The 17,781-nt window shown below is 38.7% G+C and overlaps 1 protein-coding gene across 9 annotated transcripts in view; it reads right to left on the bottom strand.

The window, feature by feature from the left end:
- The window catches only part of MCTP1 (multiple C2 and transmembrane domain containing 1), a gene marked incomplete at its 3' end in the record, with an annotated part of 167,255 nt that overhangs the window by 57,214 nt on the left and 92,260 nt on the right, over window positions 1-17,781 (bottom strand). For 5 of the 9 annotated variants that reach the window (XM_081880367.1, XM_081880364.1, XM_081880369.1 and 2 more), the window contains 6 exons: window positions 14,642-14,744; window positions 11,083-11,185; window positions 10,651-10,752; window positions 10,263-10,337; window positions 8,580-8,699; window positions 8,024-8,110 (listed from right to left, as the gene is read on the bottom strand). In XM_081880367.1, the coding sequence (XP_081736493.1) occupies window positions 8,024-8,110; window positions 8,580-8,699; window positions 10,263-10,337; window positions 10,651-10,752; window positions 11,083-11,185; window positions 14,642-14,744 (590 nt within the window). Of the gene's footprint in view, window positions 1-8,023; window positions 8,111-8,573; window positions 8,700-10,262; window positions 10,338-10,650; window positions 10,753-11,082; window positions 11,186-14,641; window positions 14,745-17,781 lie in introns of those variants that run through there. The other 4 variants (XM_081880365.1, XM_081880366.1, XM_081880371.1 and 1 more) reach the window with 2 other exon arrangements.

The following is a 17,781-nucleotide window of genomic DNA, read 5'->3' as shown; positions in this document are numbered from 1 at the left end:
CAGCGTTGTGGCAGGAAAAGTGGGGAGGAAATGAAGCTAATGAAATGTTGCTAGCTAGCTAAACCACCCTGGCAGGGATGATGTGGAGAGAATCACTGGGATTAAACACTACACAGAATGAAAGAGAAGACTCTCGTCCCCCACCCCACCCATTATAAACAGGCAGAGAAGAGAGAGGGAGAGAGATGCTGCCCACACACACTGCTTTCATTAACAAAGAAAACTTGGTGACAATCTTATAGCAGAGTAATATGCATTACTTATTGACATGTGACATACAGATTCTTATGGAAGAAAAATTAGGAGGAGGGGGCTGAAATTGATGCAATGGTTGTGCGTGTGTGTGTGTGTGCGCACCCCCCCCCCCCCATTTTCTTACTTGCTTAAGTTTACATGGGGAAACACAAAAGCTGTTCAAAGCAAAATTCTCAAACAATCCAAAACACAGAGTACGGCAATGCCATTATGGATTTTTTTGATTTTCCTTGTAGGCCAACATGAATACTTTGGATTTTTATCAAATCTTGCATTTTGCAAATACATCCTAGAATGGATGCTACACATTTCTTCCATATGGGGGAATATTTATGTTTTAAGTAATAAATATGCAGGATTTAACTGATACAAGATTAGTCAAAAAGAGGTGGGGTTTTTTAGCTTTATCTTTTTAATGAGGCAGAGAAAACTTGAATTGGCCCATTAATGACTTATTTCTAGTTAAGGAAGGTGAGCCATTATAATACGAATACAGACATGCCTAATCATGTTGACAATATAGTTCTGGAAAGCAATAAAGGCTACTGTGAGGTAGACATTAATTGCAGTTTCACTGTATTCCAATTTTGCATTGCCCTTTAACAGAAAGTTCACTTTTTCTGAGTTAATGACTGTTAGGGTTGGGTTTTTTAAAAAAAATGCATCACGAATTTGATCAACATTCTGCTTTGTAGAGTATTATATGTACTCTCATTCAAATGCATTAATGATTATAAAATGCAGAACTTCAGTTGTGAAAACATCCATTTCCCCCCACGAAACAGCATTTCCCACCAATTCTACATTCTACAGAAAAATACTTCTGAAAGAAATCTCCATTTCAGGCAAAAAAAGCCACACAAAACCACCTCTAATCATCCAGCTTCTCACACTGTAAATTAGATTACTTTCTTCTGATTAATTTCAAATCTGCTGTCCAACAACATTCAGCTCCTCTGGCTTTTCAAGCAAGTTAGGTGCTTGCTTTGAATAACAAGGCAAGACCTACTCTTTTCTCAATGATAACCTAGCTCTAATGCCAAATTTAACACTGAGAATTGCACACATCGAGTCTTCATGAGCAAAAGAATATTGTCTGTCTTAGAGTCTTCTCTAAAACTTTTGCCGGCTACTTATTTAACACTTTAATTAAGGAATCTAGGCAAACATACAGCCTAGATTGCGTTCTGTTTTTTATGAAGAATTGTTGTCAATTGGAATTGCACCTGCTGACCGAAGAATCAACACAAAAGCAGCCCTTGGAAATGTGAAAACAAATGGGGAAAACGACACTGTTTGTGAGGGACATCAAAGAAGACCGGGTCAGCAAAGCAGTATTGGCCTAGGGCAACAAGTAGATGAGCCTGAAAAGGGACACAGAAAGACTTGGAAACAGAGGAAGGGGGGCTTTCAACACTCATGTTTACCTGTGGTAGATGTCCTAAGCGGAGAATCAAGATAATTCTTTCCTTCATATATAAGGAAACTGATCTGATGCACTAGTTTGGCAGAGAGGAACATTTTGAAAAACTGAAGGATAAGTAAGCTCTTCCTTGGCTGCACACTTGATATTCCTTTTTTAAAAAAGGTGACTGAGCATGTTTCCTATTCCTAAACCAAGCAGGGATTTCATATTAAATATATATTTCTCTATCTCACTGTTTTGCATTCGGTTGGAATATTTAGCTATTAAGCACGCTTATTGTTGGATGGGATCTTTTATTGTACAATCACTATATGTATGATCAACTGCAGATTAAAGTGATGTAATTACACAGGAAATAGCTTTACACATTCCATATGCAAAAGTATTTCCTTACATGACACGTTTCAAAACTGTTTCCTTGCTAGTTGTCTACTTGCGTTATTAAATACTCTTTAATCAAATAAAATACGCCACATCTCCCATTTATCCTACTTTATAAATTATTACTGATCATTGTTTAAACTGTATGAAATCATGTATTTCCCTGGTCCAGATTGCCTCCTTTACCTAGTGTTAGCCCACTGGGAGAAAAAGAGATTTTTGTCTTTCCCCTCTCAGAAAGGCTAACAGTGATTTCTAGGGGATGAGAAGGGTTTAGATCAGAAAAAATGTTTGATTCTGTACTAATAAATCTATGGTACAGAACAAAGATGTATTTAAATAGATGTTTAAGGGAAAAAATATAATCACTCCCCCCCTTCTTCTTTTCCCCCTCCCTGTCTGCAGACACAATGTGTGAAATGGCACGGAATTCTACTGCCCAAAGTCTAATATCCCACTAGGCACACCAAAGTTGTTGGGAATACGTCTCCAAATCCTGCCATTAAATACTGCTTTGTTTGTGCATAAATCTTATCATTTACCATCCATGTTAGGTCACTGGCACACAATTTACTGAAGGAAAAAGAACTTCTGTGCACTTCGCTTGCACCATGAAGCAAACTGCAGGATTCTTGCACATTTTGTTTCTGTCATCCCTAAGAAAACGTCTAGCAGAACTGGGACACAATAGGGCATTTAAATACTCATCAGGATGAAATCAGTATGGCAAGCGGGGCTTTTTTTCAGCAAGAATTCACCGGAACTCAGTTCTGGCACCTCTCAGGTAGGCACCATTGCTGTTATAAGAAAACAAAGGAGGTGTTCACGGTGAATTTCGGCACCCCTTTTTCTAGAAAAACAGCACTGATGGCGAGCCATTTTCTTCAGCTTAAAGCCTGTGCTCCAAGAAGTCCTCCTGTCTGAGAGCAGATAGCATTTCTATGTGAACATAGGTGTGTGCATTACCAAGCCCCTTCCAATCTCCCCCTTTCTTGCACTGGAGGAGCCTCTGACTCTCACAAGCTTTTCAGCTAACACACATGTTGGTGGAAAGGGCAATGGTGAAAGTGTTAAACGGTACATGCAACCCTTTAGATTCCAGCAAAAGGAATTATCTTCTGTCAGATTATGCAGCCCAAAGCTATACTCATGTTGCATCATCGTGAAAACTTTCTATAACTGAAGGAAGGACTATTATATAGCAACTGATGCATGTCGCTTGGTCCATGCTCACAGCCCAGAAGACAAGAGAACTACCACTGCCGTTGTGTCAGAACAGTCTCTCTTGGAAATCCCAAAAAAGTCAGCCCACAAAGCTATCCATGCACACCTGGCTCCTATAGGCTTTCCAGAGCAATACCCTGCCCAATCCCTTTCCTTCACCACTGCAGCCCCTACTACTTCCCACCAACCGCTACCTTATCTCTCAACTGTTAATAGGAGAGCATTTGCTCTCTTAAATTTAATGTTTCTAAAGTATTTAAAGTAATTTTAAAAGAATTTTTAGCTATGGCGATAAAGCCACTGCAGCACAGGCACTCAGTCTCCTGGGACACCTTGCCCAGAGAGAGGGGAGACTGAAGCTGGGGGCACTGCCAGTACTGACACTGCATTAGTGACGTTAAAAATGTTAAATGGGTAAGCAGGCAGTGGCGAAGAGGGGCAGCAGCACTAGAGGATAGAAGTTATGCCTGCCTCACACAGAACAGTATCTCACATTGGCTCTGACAATATGAACAAAAATATTGAATGAGTTGGCCTTATTCAGATGCCTCAAAAATGGTTAGGAAAATCAAGAGAAAGATTATTATTACTACTGGGTTTGTTTTTTTTACTTTCAAAAGTAGTTTTTAGAAGAATATAAGCTACAGTAGAAAGGAAAGGACTGCATAACTCCCCCAACTAAAGAGGAAAATGTAGGCACCATTTTTGCAAATGCTATTTGTTATTTTGAGCCATGTTAGAATAAATGAACTCACATTTCCCAAATTTGGGAACATCACCTACTTTCAGGACTGCATATTTCCTTCTAAATTTCCTTCTAGATTCATGTTCAGTGCTCCCCCAGTAAAATGTGTGTTTCCCCTTTAGCTATTGTGTTATGAACTGCACAATAACAGACATGTGATAACGTTCATCTTAAACTTTTCATTAAACTACCAAAATTCAAATCCTACCTTTTTGTGCACTCTGACATTTTTGTCTGGCATTTTCATTAATTTTGCGACATACATAAATGTAGCTGAAATGTTAGCTGATCAATACTTTGTCTCTCTCTTGTAGCACCGGAGCGCATTTCCCCAAAGACCACACACAACAGTACAGGAATTAAATGTGTAAAATATCAAATGTTAATGTTAACATAGCAGTACTTACTGTATAACAACTGAAAAGGCTAAAACAATTCAAGCTGGATAAATGGTACCACAAATTATCCACAATCATATATAAAGATTAAAGTTTGTCCTGCAAAATAATTCACTGACTCATGTTGAAGTGTGTCCTTTTACTGATAGCTTAGTTGTCCAATTATTTTTTGGCTCATTAAAGTAAGAAGTGACAGTGAAAGAGGTTGCATACGGCCCCTCATCTCCTGCCCTGTATCTCCCTGCAATTGCCCACATCCACAGGTGCATGAATCAAGAGCCTGGAGAAAACGAAACCCAATTTAGAAAGCATTTCAGTATCTTCATTAGGTTGTTCTAAAGACAAACCTTGCCATTTCCACAGTTGAGAAAACTGCATAAAGTATTTCTGTAATAATCATTTCTTGCTAAAATTACGTAGGAGTAATGCAAACTGATTAATTTAAGCACAGCAATGCATTTGATAGAACAGCTCATGAATGAAATATTCAAGTTGCTTTTACTTATTGTCTTCTCCAAGTGTTAAAAACAAAGGGTGATATCCAGTTGTGCCCAACCGCAGGCAGAACAGATTTCTGCTTGTGCAGCCCCCTGTCCACCTTCAAAATCTGATCCAGAGGGCAGGACGACAGTCAGGAACAGAAGAAGCCCTGTTGCATGCTCTATGTTGGATTTCACCCAAATAAAATACAGAGCAGGCAATAGGGATATTAAAATAGGAAATCCGGTGGTTTTCAGCATCTCCCCCCAAAAGTGCTACAACATTTAAATCTCATATACTATGTTACAATAAAGGGACTATTTAAATCCAGTGTTTCCTTAACTCAAACCTCAAGATGTGCTCCTTTAGTTTGCACAACTGTACCCTTAAGGTTACATTCCTGGAGCTAATCAATCCATCTAAGATTCATAGATTTCACAGGGACAATGTGGAATTGTATGCAGAACTGCAATAATAATGATGATGATGATGATGATGATGATGATGATGTACACGTTGCGGTTTTCTGACAACACTGTAGGTTGTTGAGTTCTGGTTTACGATCTTGGTCAAAACTCTAGGCTATAAGCTGCCATGTGCTATCTGCCTCTATTAAAAGGCTTTGAAACCACTCAACTAGGTATAAAGAGGTTCTAAAGACCACGGCATGCAAAGATGAAAGTGTTTAATTTTTTAATCTGCCTGTCAACTTATGTGTCTTTCACAAGACCCTCTCAGCACTTCTGCCTAGACCAACACTGGCAACCCACATATGACATCAGAGGCTGTGGAAGACAGATGGGCTGTGATATCTCCAATGCCACGCTGTGACATCACAGCAGATTACTTAATAGGTTCAAAAGAGGCAGGGCAGGAACAGGGATCAGAAGAGACTTTATTGAAGATTAAAAATACAGTCCATTGCACCGATGGACTTTAACTTGTCAGTTCTGAAGCAACAGTGCCTGTAAAAGGACAGGCAGCATCTAAGAAAGAACAGGTCGTTACTCATTCATGTTCATTACACCTGAGGCACAAAGTTGATCCTACAGTAGATCTTGAATAAGATTCTAAAGGGCATGTATAAACCATAAAAATATTTAGGATAGATGGATATATCTGAGGAGCAGGGGGAAATACAATTTAATTTTCTTTCATAGTAGTTTTGTTTTGACTACAGCTTTCTCAAGAACGGTGGCTTTCTCAAGGCACTGCTTGCACCACTATTCATAACCCCCATTGCTTGGTAAGTCCCCCCAAGACAGGGCCATTTGGGGGGCCCAGTGAGGGCACTCTGGCCAAGGACATCTCAGACCTGGTCCTGTGGAGAAGAAGAGGGAGATGGCAGTCGCCTCTACTTCCTGCCTTTGGGCATCGCATGGGCATCTGATTGCCCACTACTGGAAGCAAGATGCTAGAGGACATGACTGTGCTCTCATCTAGAGGGTCACTTTTGGGGACGTTGTACAGATTTCAAAGTCGGCTGCTTTTCTTAAAGTGAATTTAATCCCACCTAAACCCAGTTTTCTACAACATCAAAGACAGTGGGGAGGGATTCAACTGATGGTCCCTTTTTGCAACTGCTTGGCAGTCTTCTCTGTGCTGATCAATGAAGAGGGAGGAATCCGAAAGGATCCTGTGCTGCTGGTGTTTTCCCCTTGCTATTCAGGGCTAACAGAAGCTCCAGGCTGCTACAGCATGCAAGAGCTATCAATTTAATTCTTCCCAGCACCCTCAATGCAGAACCACTCTGGAACAATGCTGCATTTGAAGTCATTAGGGAAAGATTAAAATGACACTTCCTCACTGCAATCACTCGGAATTCTTCTCAAGGCCAAGCAGCTAAAGGACTCATCTGGCCCAATGCATAGGTATCAGTGTTGTGGGCATTTGCCTGACTGTGCTATGTGCTGATGCTGAACCTGATTCTCTAGCCCCTGGTATTTAAAGCATGCTGCCTCTAATCATATGTACTGCTTTGGGCACATTTATGTGGAAAAGTAGCATACAAGTTTAAATAATAAAAATAAAATAAAGCCAATAATTGCCATGACGGGTATATCCTGCAGAATAAAGTTTGTTCCTGTATCAACATATTGGTTCTGTTATTAAGCTACACCTTGTATTGTCTAAAGAAGTAATGTTACAGAAGCCATATGGTCACACCCTTTATTACTCCAGCTCAGGAGACCACAAGGGAGAGGATGCCCTATACGAGTGCTTCCCTTCATCAGGCAAAAGGAACATTATGCCATTATGCCACAAGCACCTCCCAGAGCTAATGCAGGAAGTAAACACACAAAAGTAGAAGCATTTTGAGTAAAGTTATTATGCGACCATTTCTGAAACTTATGTATATAGGCATAACCTTTTATCAAGGCTCCTAGAATGTCTCTTATCACATTTCTCAGATCTTAAAATTATCAGTTGTCTATTTATTTATTTATTAAATTTTCGTTTCACCCTTCCTCCTAAAGGAGTCCAAGATGACTAACGTAAAGAAGTTGCAAGCTTTTGGGGCCTCTGTTTTTGTTCCTCAGAATGCTCCTACTGTATTTGGTGTCGTGGCAAGGAAGTGAAGACGCAGAAGAAAAACGTCTATGTTAAGACGTCTAGAAGAAAATTGTATTAAACTGACACAGAAAATACTGGGTGGGAAGTTCTTTTGGATGGAGGCAGATCTGGTGGATATGTATAACATAAACAACTGAGGATCCATTTCTCACACAATCAGATATTTCATCTAAGGCTGGCAGGTATGAATGGCTTAGGTTTAGAATCTCATACCCAAAGAATGGCATATTAAAGGTCCTCAATGTTGGCATGGGACATGACTGCAAAGGAGTTGAACTTTGTTCCTACTGTGAAACAAGTGCTAATGGCATCACCCATCTGCAGCAACCACATTTGCCAGTGTTGTTAACTTGGGGTGACTGTAATAGCAGAGGGATGGGGAATATGTGATGGGGAATACACAGTTGTTCTATAATTTGTTATTAATTAGTTGAAAATTGGTTCCACCAGCATGTAAAATGGCAGTATGTGTGCCATACTGTTTTGCCACCAAGTACTAAGTCATATTTTGCAAAGGGATCAAATACTTATTTCACTTACTATAATGCACATCCATCTCCGTCTTCTGTCTTCTGGGTTTCTGGGGGTTTTCCTGTTGTTATTCTGTCTCTCACAGCTACAATAAACCTACCATTAAAATTATGGACTGGTCATTTCTTCGTCAGAGGGCAAATGGGCAAATTTAGAAGGGGATCAAATACTTTCCCCCCTCACTGTATATGTGTATGCAAGTATGCCTATACAGAGCTTATTTAGGATCAATACACCTGCCTACATTTATAGATTATCATTGGGAGCATGGCTATGATGCCATGGTGAACTCAAGCACTTTGAAGTTTCCTATACCACTGGAAATTAGAGAGAAGAATGTACTGGCATTAAACTTCCTGGAGTTTTAAGGTTAGGGTATTAGAGGTCACTGATTGTAGAAGAAAGCCAATTCTAGGAAGCCCTGGATGTTCTAATATTGGCTTTAAACTACAGATTGATTATTAGGTATTGACTGTGATCTTTCATATATGTCCTATTGATGAGACCATTACATTTATTTATTTTTTTGTATACACATATATTAATATTAAGGTTAATATCATACCACAAAAGCAGCAAGACTCCTTGGTGGTGAATCCCAGTCAAAGCAACTGTTTATATAGTAGGCGGCATTTACAAGAACCATGACACAACGCTTCATCCGCATGAAGTTCCTTAGAAGAAGCTGGAGGAAAGAAACGTAGAATGTGTCGGCTCAGTTTGTGCATTTTAGCTATGAAAACTGCTCACAACACATTTCAACTGAAAATACTGTTCTGTACAGACAATATTTTGTATTGCAGTAAAGGGGAAAACTCATTATCTAGATATTTATCAGTATTATCAGTAGTTGTAGGCTTGCACTGTTCTGCTGTACAGCATGAAAATAATTTAAATGACAGTACAATTGTACCTACTAATGTTTCCTTCCCAATCTTTAAGCACGCTCTAAGAACTGAGATCCAGAGATTTAATATATCAACCTAGTTTTTTTTGCACTGGAGTTGGAAGAATCAATTTCTGATACTAAAGAGATGACTGCTGAGAAACCATGTATGCAGTTCTGAGTAATTATCTCTGAGGAAACTGAAGTAACTTTTCCCATGGAAGCTGTGAAACTACAATATGTTTCATGAAAAGGATGAACAAGTAGATTTTTAAGGAATTATGTTTTAAAACGAATAGTTGAGTACCACGAAGTTCATTTGGAGATGAACTCACTAACTTTTACGAAACATACATTTTACAGTATTAGGTTATATTCACTAATTCAAGATCTCTGATATTTAAGAAAAGCACTTGCTCTAATGAGATTCTTATACTACAAACCAAGGTTTGATAATATTCATTGATTAGTAATAGTCATAAGTTCCTTGCTACTATTTTTCTGCATATGAGTCTAGCCATTTCTGAGCAGCACCTATACATCTGGAAGAATAGGTTTTGTATACTGCCCCCCCACACACACACACCGCAAGGCACGCCTGCTTACTTTCTGATAATGGAAGTGTTATATTGCTGCTTATAAAATCTCTGTACTGATGATTTCATGCAATAATTAAAACACTAAAAAGCACACAAATAAGATTCTACAAAGAAGAGTTGTTTAGTGTTTGACTCTTCAGTGACCAACATTCTTATCCTCCAGAAGGAAACATGAACATCATGGCTGCAAGATTTTAAAAATTATTTAAGTTGAAAGCATTCAGTAGGACTGCACTTTTGAAAACAGTTACTGCTGGTAAATATTGCAGCAATTAGTTAGTAAACATACATGAAAAAGAAGAATCTTGTCAATCATGTTGCAGAATCAGAGGGATTTTATATATTTGCCTGAGTTAAGTTTCTAATAAGCACCTTAAAAGGAAAACTAAGAGAACAAAAGGCTGATACATACCATAATCCAAAATAATATGGGAGTTCCTCCAGGTCAAAGTTGGCCACCAAAATTTATGCTAGACTAAGTTTACAGCCACCTGTGCTATAACCTGATACATGGGGGCAGACTGACAACTTTAATTAGAGTTATCATGCACACATTTTACAAATAACTAAATCTGGCAGAAAGGGATTTAGAAGACTTAAAAATCTGCATTTGTGCAAGTTTTATTTGATAACTCCAGATAAGTTTTTCAATATAAATGAGATGTGCTATTCTCTTAGCTATCAATGCTTGACAAAATACAGTCATAAGGTTTCACTTGATATTCTGTCTATTGGGAATAAATAATAGTTTCCAACTCTTTACCTGTTTAGAAATTCTGTTTTCTTCTTCAATATACTTCTGTTCTTTGGGCATTAACGTTCGGAAGCTGGCTTTCACCTATATATCAAAATATATTGTTTAGGGACTGAGAACTGCACAAATATATATAGAATCATCACTGTAGCATTTCAAAGTCATGGGGCCAAGACTATAATCCAGAAATGTGAGGCACAGAAACTTATGCTTGTGTATACATTAGCAGCAGTAGTAGCAAAGTGGGTGTCTCAGCCAGTGGCAGAAGAGCATTCTGCAGCATACATCAAGGTTTAGAGAAAATGAGGAATGACAGAAATTCTCTACAAATCAGGAACAAAAGCTTTCATGAAACTGAACTCTTTAGCAGTACAAAAAAGGCAAAGTTAAGACTTACAGCATTAAAAATCACATCTATTTCAAGATAGATGACCCCCTTTGTTGGCCCTGTCAGCTGCTTGTTTTTCAAGACGTAGGCTTTCTGTTCACCATTTTGAATCTGCGGGAAAAGGACATGACAGCCGTCTGTCTCGCAGTCTCCACTGAATACACTCCCTCAGTGACCTTTGACCCCCAGCTGCTGAAACTGACAGAGAACCCAAAACAACTGTGGCAATTCTGACAAGTACCTGTTCATTACCAGGACCAAGTCTGTCAGGAAAAATTAACTATCATGGGATTCAACATGGCCGTGAATTGAGTATGTTAAATTTTTTAGTGTTCTTATTACAGACCTTGGTTGAAAAATGACAGACAGCCCTGACTTTTTTTCCACGAGCATAAAAATATACAGAGCAGTGCATTAACCAAATAATAATAATAAACTTACAGACAACAATGGTATAGCCACTTTGCCCAGGAAGTCAGCACTCCGATCTCGGTCTTCGTCATAAACTGTCACTTCAAGAACTGAGTGGATATCCTTAATATTGCTATGAAAGGGATAGGGCAGAACAGAGGTAGGAAAGTCACCTAATTGAATCATTATCAAGGCAAATGCATTAACAAGTTAGAGGAAAATGAAAAGCTGCGTGAATTTTTAGAAGTGTAAACTAGAAAAAGGGAGTTAAAAAGAGGGCATGAATTGAAATAGAAATGTCCAGGAATGCAACTCAGACATGATACCGATCATTTCATGACTGGGCATGCATTATACAACCTACAAGAAGCACAAGAAAGCCTTTCATTAATACTTACCCTGATTTAGTGTACTGAATAAGTGATACGTTTGCAGAGTTAGAAAGTAAGATTGCAATCAAAAAGCACTTGAAATTTAAAATGGACATGACCAGATCCTTGGTGGGTTTCATATAGACACCCCCCCCCCAAAAAAAAACCCCAATCAAATTGTTGACACCAGATTTAGAAGCCATTAAGAGGTTTCCAGAGTTCTCACTTTCTCTATTCCTTAAACTGCTACAGAGTTTCAACTTTCTGGTATTAAATTGTATGCCAGCTAGGCTGCATTCAGATGTAAACATAAATCATGGTTTAGCAGGGAAAAAATGTTAGGTCTAGCCTGCTACCAGGTTCACACATGTCCCCCTTCTCTTTGGTTGTTTAGCATGTTGCACTTGGGCAAGTTATATGAACCCCTAAACTGTGGTTAGTCTTAATTATGATTAGTAAAAAAAAAAAGTTAGTTTCCTAAATACTAGAAGCTGGTTTGTTTTCACTAACTATAGCTAAGCTCGACCACAGCTTGTCCACATTCAGATGACATTGCAAGCCACAGTTAACCTAAGATGGAAGTAAATTCTCCTAAAGCCCGCATGACTGTGCCAGAGGAGGGATGAAATGTGCAAGCCTGAAGATTTGTAAGGTTCAGTCTTTCAACTTTTAAATATGGTTTAATTATGAGTTAGTTGGCATGCAGTGCTGAGCCAAACTATGGCTTAGCGTGAATGAGAGAGGGTCCCCAAAGAGGAGATTGTGCCTGATGCAAGCCTCTTCCAGACCTCTTGCAGCTACGCTTCTTCTCCAGACAAACCCCAAGAATAAGCTTTAGTTCCAAGATCATGGTTTATCTAGAGAAGACATGACCCCAAATTTGGATGACTAAGTCAAACAATGACTTAGCTTACACCATCAGGACCAGAGGAAGAACAAAGCAGCTGCATGGAATTTTCTCCCCAAGAGCAGGCAAAGGCAAACTCGGCCATCCAGATGTTTTGGGACTACAACTCCCATCATCCCTGACCACTGGTCCTGTTAGCTAGGGATGATGGGAGTTGTAGTTCCAAAAACATCTGGAGGGCTGAGTTTGCCTATGCCTGCCCAAGAGCCTGCATGTTCATGCTAAACTATAGCTTGGCCCTTATGTCTAAACAAGCTCCATGTGTACTTTTATAAATATTTAGGTGCTACTGATATTTACTTTGGAAAAATAATTAGCACTTCATATCCAGGTAATACGTAGAGGAATGTGGCATAATCAGCTTTGAAAAATATATACAAGTAAGGAGTGGGGCAAAAATAAAAGATTAAAGATGTGTGACTCATGATATACTGCATTCAAAATAATCTGCAATAGTTAACTGAGATGTTGTATAATGAAATAATGGGGGTTGATTGTTGGAACTTTTGCATATAAACAAAATTCACAATGAATGCAGCATATTTTGCAAATACACAGAATACTGAATGGGGATGCACCCCTTAATACACACCTCTTCACCCTGGAATTGAATACTTGAGGTGTATATTTTTTACTCACCTTATTTTTTGATTGTAAGGTGTTTTAGACAGTTTTAATATTCTGTTTTAATGTTATACCCCGCCCTGGGACCTTAAGGTGAAGGGCAGATAATAAGCAAACAAACAAATAACAATAATGATAACAATTAAATTGATAGCTTATTGTTGTGTTTCTTCAATCTCACAAAGAAAGGGGGGGAAGGGGGCTAAACAGATCTTACAGGCTACATAGTAAGTATTAACTTGGTTCTTATAAAACCAAAAATGTATAAGGCGACTGCCTGAACACACATAAGACTGAAGCTTCCAGCTGGGAACATTTAGTGGATAGTGAAGCAGCAAAAACAAACAAACCTGAAACAGATTTACTTTCTCTTTGTGTTGTACTGCAATTGGAGCAGCCATAGAAAAAGAAGATGCTTGATTCTTTAATTTTTAAATGTTTCAAAATATTGCCACTGAGAAACTATTAAGTACTGAAGTAATTTTCCATCACAAAGAGTGTTTCATAAATAGAAGTTTCACAGAATTCTAAAGTTGTAATGCAACTCATCTAGCACAGCGCCCCGATGCTAGAGAAAACCCCTTTGATTAGGGCTTTTAATCTAAAATATCATCTTCAATCCAACAGACTTCGGAGATCAGAACATTACAAAAAGCAAAGGAATGAGCATAATTAATAAGAGGGGGAAAATAAGATCTTCCAGAAGAATAAGCCTCTTAATATTCTTTCCTATATCCAGCTCCCATTCATTATGTGAATAATCATACTAACAGAGCTTAAGGGTTGTGTGCCAACAATCTGCTGTTCAACAGACTGTGTAGCCCAACCCTCTGTCACCAGGCAGGGTTTCACGTGCTGTACTACTGAGCAATGGCTTTCACCTATAATCACGACAGGCCTTCATTCCCCCCCCCCCCCACAAACCACTGGTTTAGTAGAGAAAATGAGAATTTCATCCTGCTCACCTTTTAAAGTTAATAAACCAAATTCACACCTCCAGGATAAATGCACCAAGGAAAACAATATATAAAAGTTCCAATAATATTTCCATACTTCACTGTCACTTTAACCACTCTAACTTTTTGTTTATCTCTATGGTTCCTCCCCTCCCCTCTAAAATTAATTCAGAGGAATAATCTCAATATAATGAAGGAGCCAACAGGTCTAGCATTCAAGACACTATACAGTATGAGGGTCAACAAATGTTCAGTATTATCAGACTCTGCCCTACAGTTCTAAATGCAAGAGAGGATCATTGTGAAAGAAAACCAGCATTATTCTGAGTCCAATATTGGTGAGTTAGCTTACTCACATTTAAAGTTGAAATAACATGCATGGGATTATATTGGACATCTTCCTCAGCATCAAGCAGCAGTATGGGTGGTCAGGAATATGGGTAAAACTGCCCAATAAATTCTAAAAATTATTGGAATGAACATTAAAAAGTTTCAGCCTAGTAGCTGCACAGCAGTATACTATAGTACCTTCAAAGTATATTGACATTTGGAGTATCATCACTCAGAAGGCAAAATCAAAGAGAGAAATTATCTACTTTATACTTCGGTTTGTTCCAATGAAATCTCTTGTTCCACTTAAGAAATCAAAGCAATTTAGCTTTATCTTGATAGCTTTGAAATGATTAGCCAGGTATACAAGTAAAATTCAAAAGCGAAACATTAAGACTTACAATGTGAAGCTCTTGTTCCATTCAGGATTAAGATTCTTGTACACTGTATGGGTCAGCAGTCTATCATTGTTCAACTCAACTACACAAAATGGATCACTTTTACCTGGGAAAAGACCATGTAACAATATTATGAATACTTTGCAACTTAAAATTATCTTCACATTCTATGTACGGCAACTTGAATTCACACTGTAACAATGAAAGCAACCTGCATGTTTACTCACTAATTCTGCAGTGGAACAAGACATACATAAGTTTTAGAGTGTCAAATGCTGATCAACAGATCAAAAATTATTTGGACAGCTAGAAAACTAAGGAAACAGGGCCTAGTTTTGATAACAAATCCGTACTGCACAATGCAGAGAGCAAGGTTTAGGCTTAATTTTGGAGTAATGAAATATGGTTGTGCTAGGGGAAAAAATAAAATATTAATAAGTCTACCAATTTAATTTCCCTTTGAAAATAACTAATTTCACCATTCATGTTGCCTTTAATTTAATTTAGACTTCAATTCTACAAATATTTACCATATTTTTCGCCCTATAGGACACACTTTTCCCCCTCCAAAAATGAAGGGGAAATGTGGGTGCGTCCTATGGGGCGAATACAGGCTTTCGCTGAAGCCAAGCCGGCCTCCGGAAGGTCGCGCAGAGCTGCCTGCCCTCCCGGGCTCCGCGCAGCTCTGCGAGACCCTCCGGAGCCCGGCGCCAAGCCGCGCCGGGCTCCAGAGGGTTGCGGAGAGCTGCCTGCATTCCGAAGCCTCGGGCGCGCTGAAGAGTGTGCCCGGGCTTCGCACAGCTGTCCGCAAGCCTGGGGAGACCAGCGCGGCTCCCTAGGCTTGCGGATAGCAGGCTGTTCTGGGGGCTGGGGTCGGGGGAAGCTCGGGCTTCCCCCGCGCCAGCCCCGTGCCTAGGGGAGAAATATTTTTTCTTTCTTTCTTCCCCCCCCCAAAAAAAACTAGGTGAGTCCTATAGGGCGGTGCGTCCTATGGGGCAAAAAATGCGGTAAATTAATACTTACTAGAGAGTAAATCTTATTGAACTCTATGTTGCCAAGTTAAGTGTTATAATTATCCAACGTAATATAACAATGTATTAATGCCAATTTCCATGTGAATTCATATTTCAGACAACACAGTGAATTTCCATCAAGAAAACTCTTCCCATTCACAATACACTGCCAAACAGCCAATAGTCACAAGCTCAATTTTACCACATTAAACATGTTGGCATAAATTGAAAGGGGGGTGGGAGAAGTGGTAAGACTATGCTCCTGATCTAATATTGATGGTAAAATGGTTGGGGGAAAAACCCTGATGGATCTTGCAGCAATCCAGCAAATCTAATGCACAAGACAATTGTATTCCACAATAATTTCAATATTTTTGTAATGTAATGCCATGTATTACATGAACCCATAGATTCAGCAGTTCAAAGGGACCAGATTAACAATATCAGTAAGGCATGCAATTTGTTTCATACCTTAAACAAATGACAATTAAATCAATATTTAGCAAAGCTGTCCAGGAATCACATCTTCCAAACGGCAATATTGATTCAAACGCCATCACAGGTTAATGTGCACATGATGAATTTTAATGGCAAATAATAATTGTTTTAGATATGCAGCATTACAATTGCAGTTGAATGTCCCTCAGACCTTGTGGGGGCTAAACTATTTTTTTTGGGGGGGGGGGGTGAATGAATTCCTATGCCCCACAAATAACCCAGAGATGCATTTTAAATAAAAGCAAACATTCTACTCATGTATCTGGCCCCCGGGCCTTAGTTTGCCTACCCATGATTAAGAGCATCAACCACACCAACCAATTTATGATGACCAATCAAACAACAGTATAATCACTATATCACAAACCAACATGCGCCTGGGAGAAACGAAATATCTTAACCTGGCATCAAAAATATGGTCATGATAGTACCAAGCAGGCCTCGCTGAGGAAAGTATTCCATAACCAGGGGGCCAAAACCAAAAAGGCCCTCTCCCTTTTCCACAACCTTCAAATCTGTTTTATAATGACCGGTAACTCTCAGCAGCTAATGTTAAGGTCACAAATAATTTTAACATATAATAATAGCGTTACCGTTACGAAAATACTCTTCACTGTGTTGATTTAATCTGGCAACACACAAATTCATGCGTTCCAAATATATAATCACATCAATTTAGCTTCCTAATGGTACATAGACAAGAGAATTAATATTACAAGTTAATAATTTTAACATGCAAAATATAGGCATGATCAAATCAGGGGTGCACAATAGGCATATCAATAATGCAGGAGCTTAATGTCTAAGGTCTTCCACCACGTGAAAATGATTATGAGTATTTATTACAAGCCTTAAAACAATATTAGATTTGCACAAAATCACTTCCATGTCTCTCATTATGTGGGTGGGTGGGATGACTGGTTTGCTTTTCTCCTATTTTTATTATGTATTTTGGGTTTTTTATATTGTCTTTTTATATTCTGAACCACCCTGGATGAAGGGTGGTATATATATTTTATAAATAAGAAGTATATTTTCTGAAAAAATGGATATAAATATATAGTTATTTTAAAAATGATCCCACAAACATTAGCTAAACCTAGGACATATGTATAGCAAAAGACCTCAAAACCCTTAATCTTGACACTCTAGGATTTGATCTTCAGAAAAATTATTCACATCTGTTTAAAAAGTTGATGTTCACCTAATTATCTATAAAGATACACACTGCTCCAGTGCTGTTCAAAGCTTTGTGAATTCTCAGGTCTGGCCGACAAAGATCAGACAAGGCCTTTTTGGTGGTTGCTTTGCAGCTATGGAGCTCCCTTCATGGGGAGCTCCTTCAAGCTCTCTATCTGCATTTAAAAGAACTTTCAAAGCATCCTCTCATTTGGGGAAAAGTTTCCTCTTTTCAAGTCAAATGTGACTGTACTGGACTTTATAGGCAATTGTCCACTTATATCTGCTAAATTAGATAGTGCTATGTTTACTATTCCTGGATGCCATTTAACAGTAAGTTCAGATTGGCCACCATTTTGGTTGGTTCAACGTCAAATTGTCCTAAAGTACGATCTTTTACCGTATTTGGAAACTTTACTTCTTTGTTGTGACTGCAACATGTATGTACCTTCT

The sequence above is a fragment of the Podarcis erhardii genome (assembly GCF_964252035.2).
Source record: "Podarcis erhardii genome assembly, chromosome: 11".
Lineage (NCBI taxonomy): Eukaryota > Metazoa > Chordata > Lepidosauria > Squamata > Lacertidae > Podarcis > Podarcis erhardii.
This window is presented reverse-complemented; position numbering and strand designations above follow the sequence as displayed.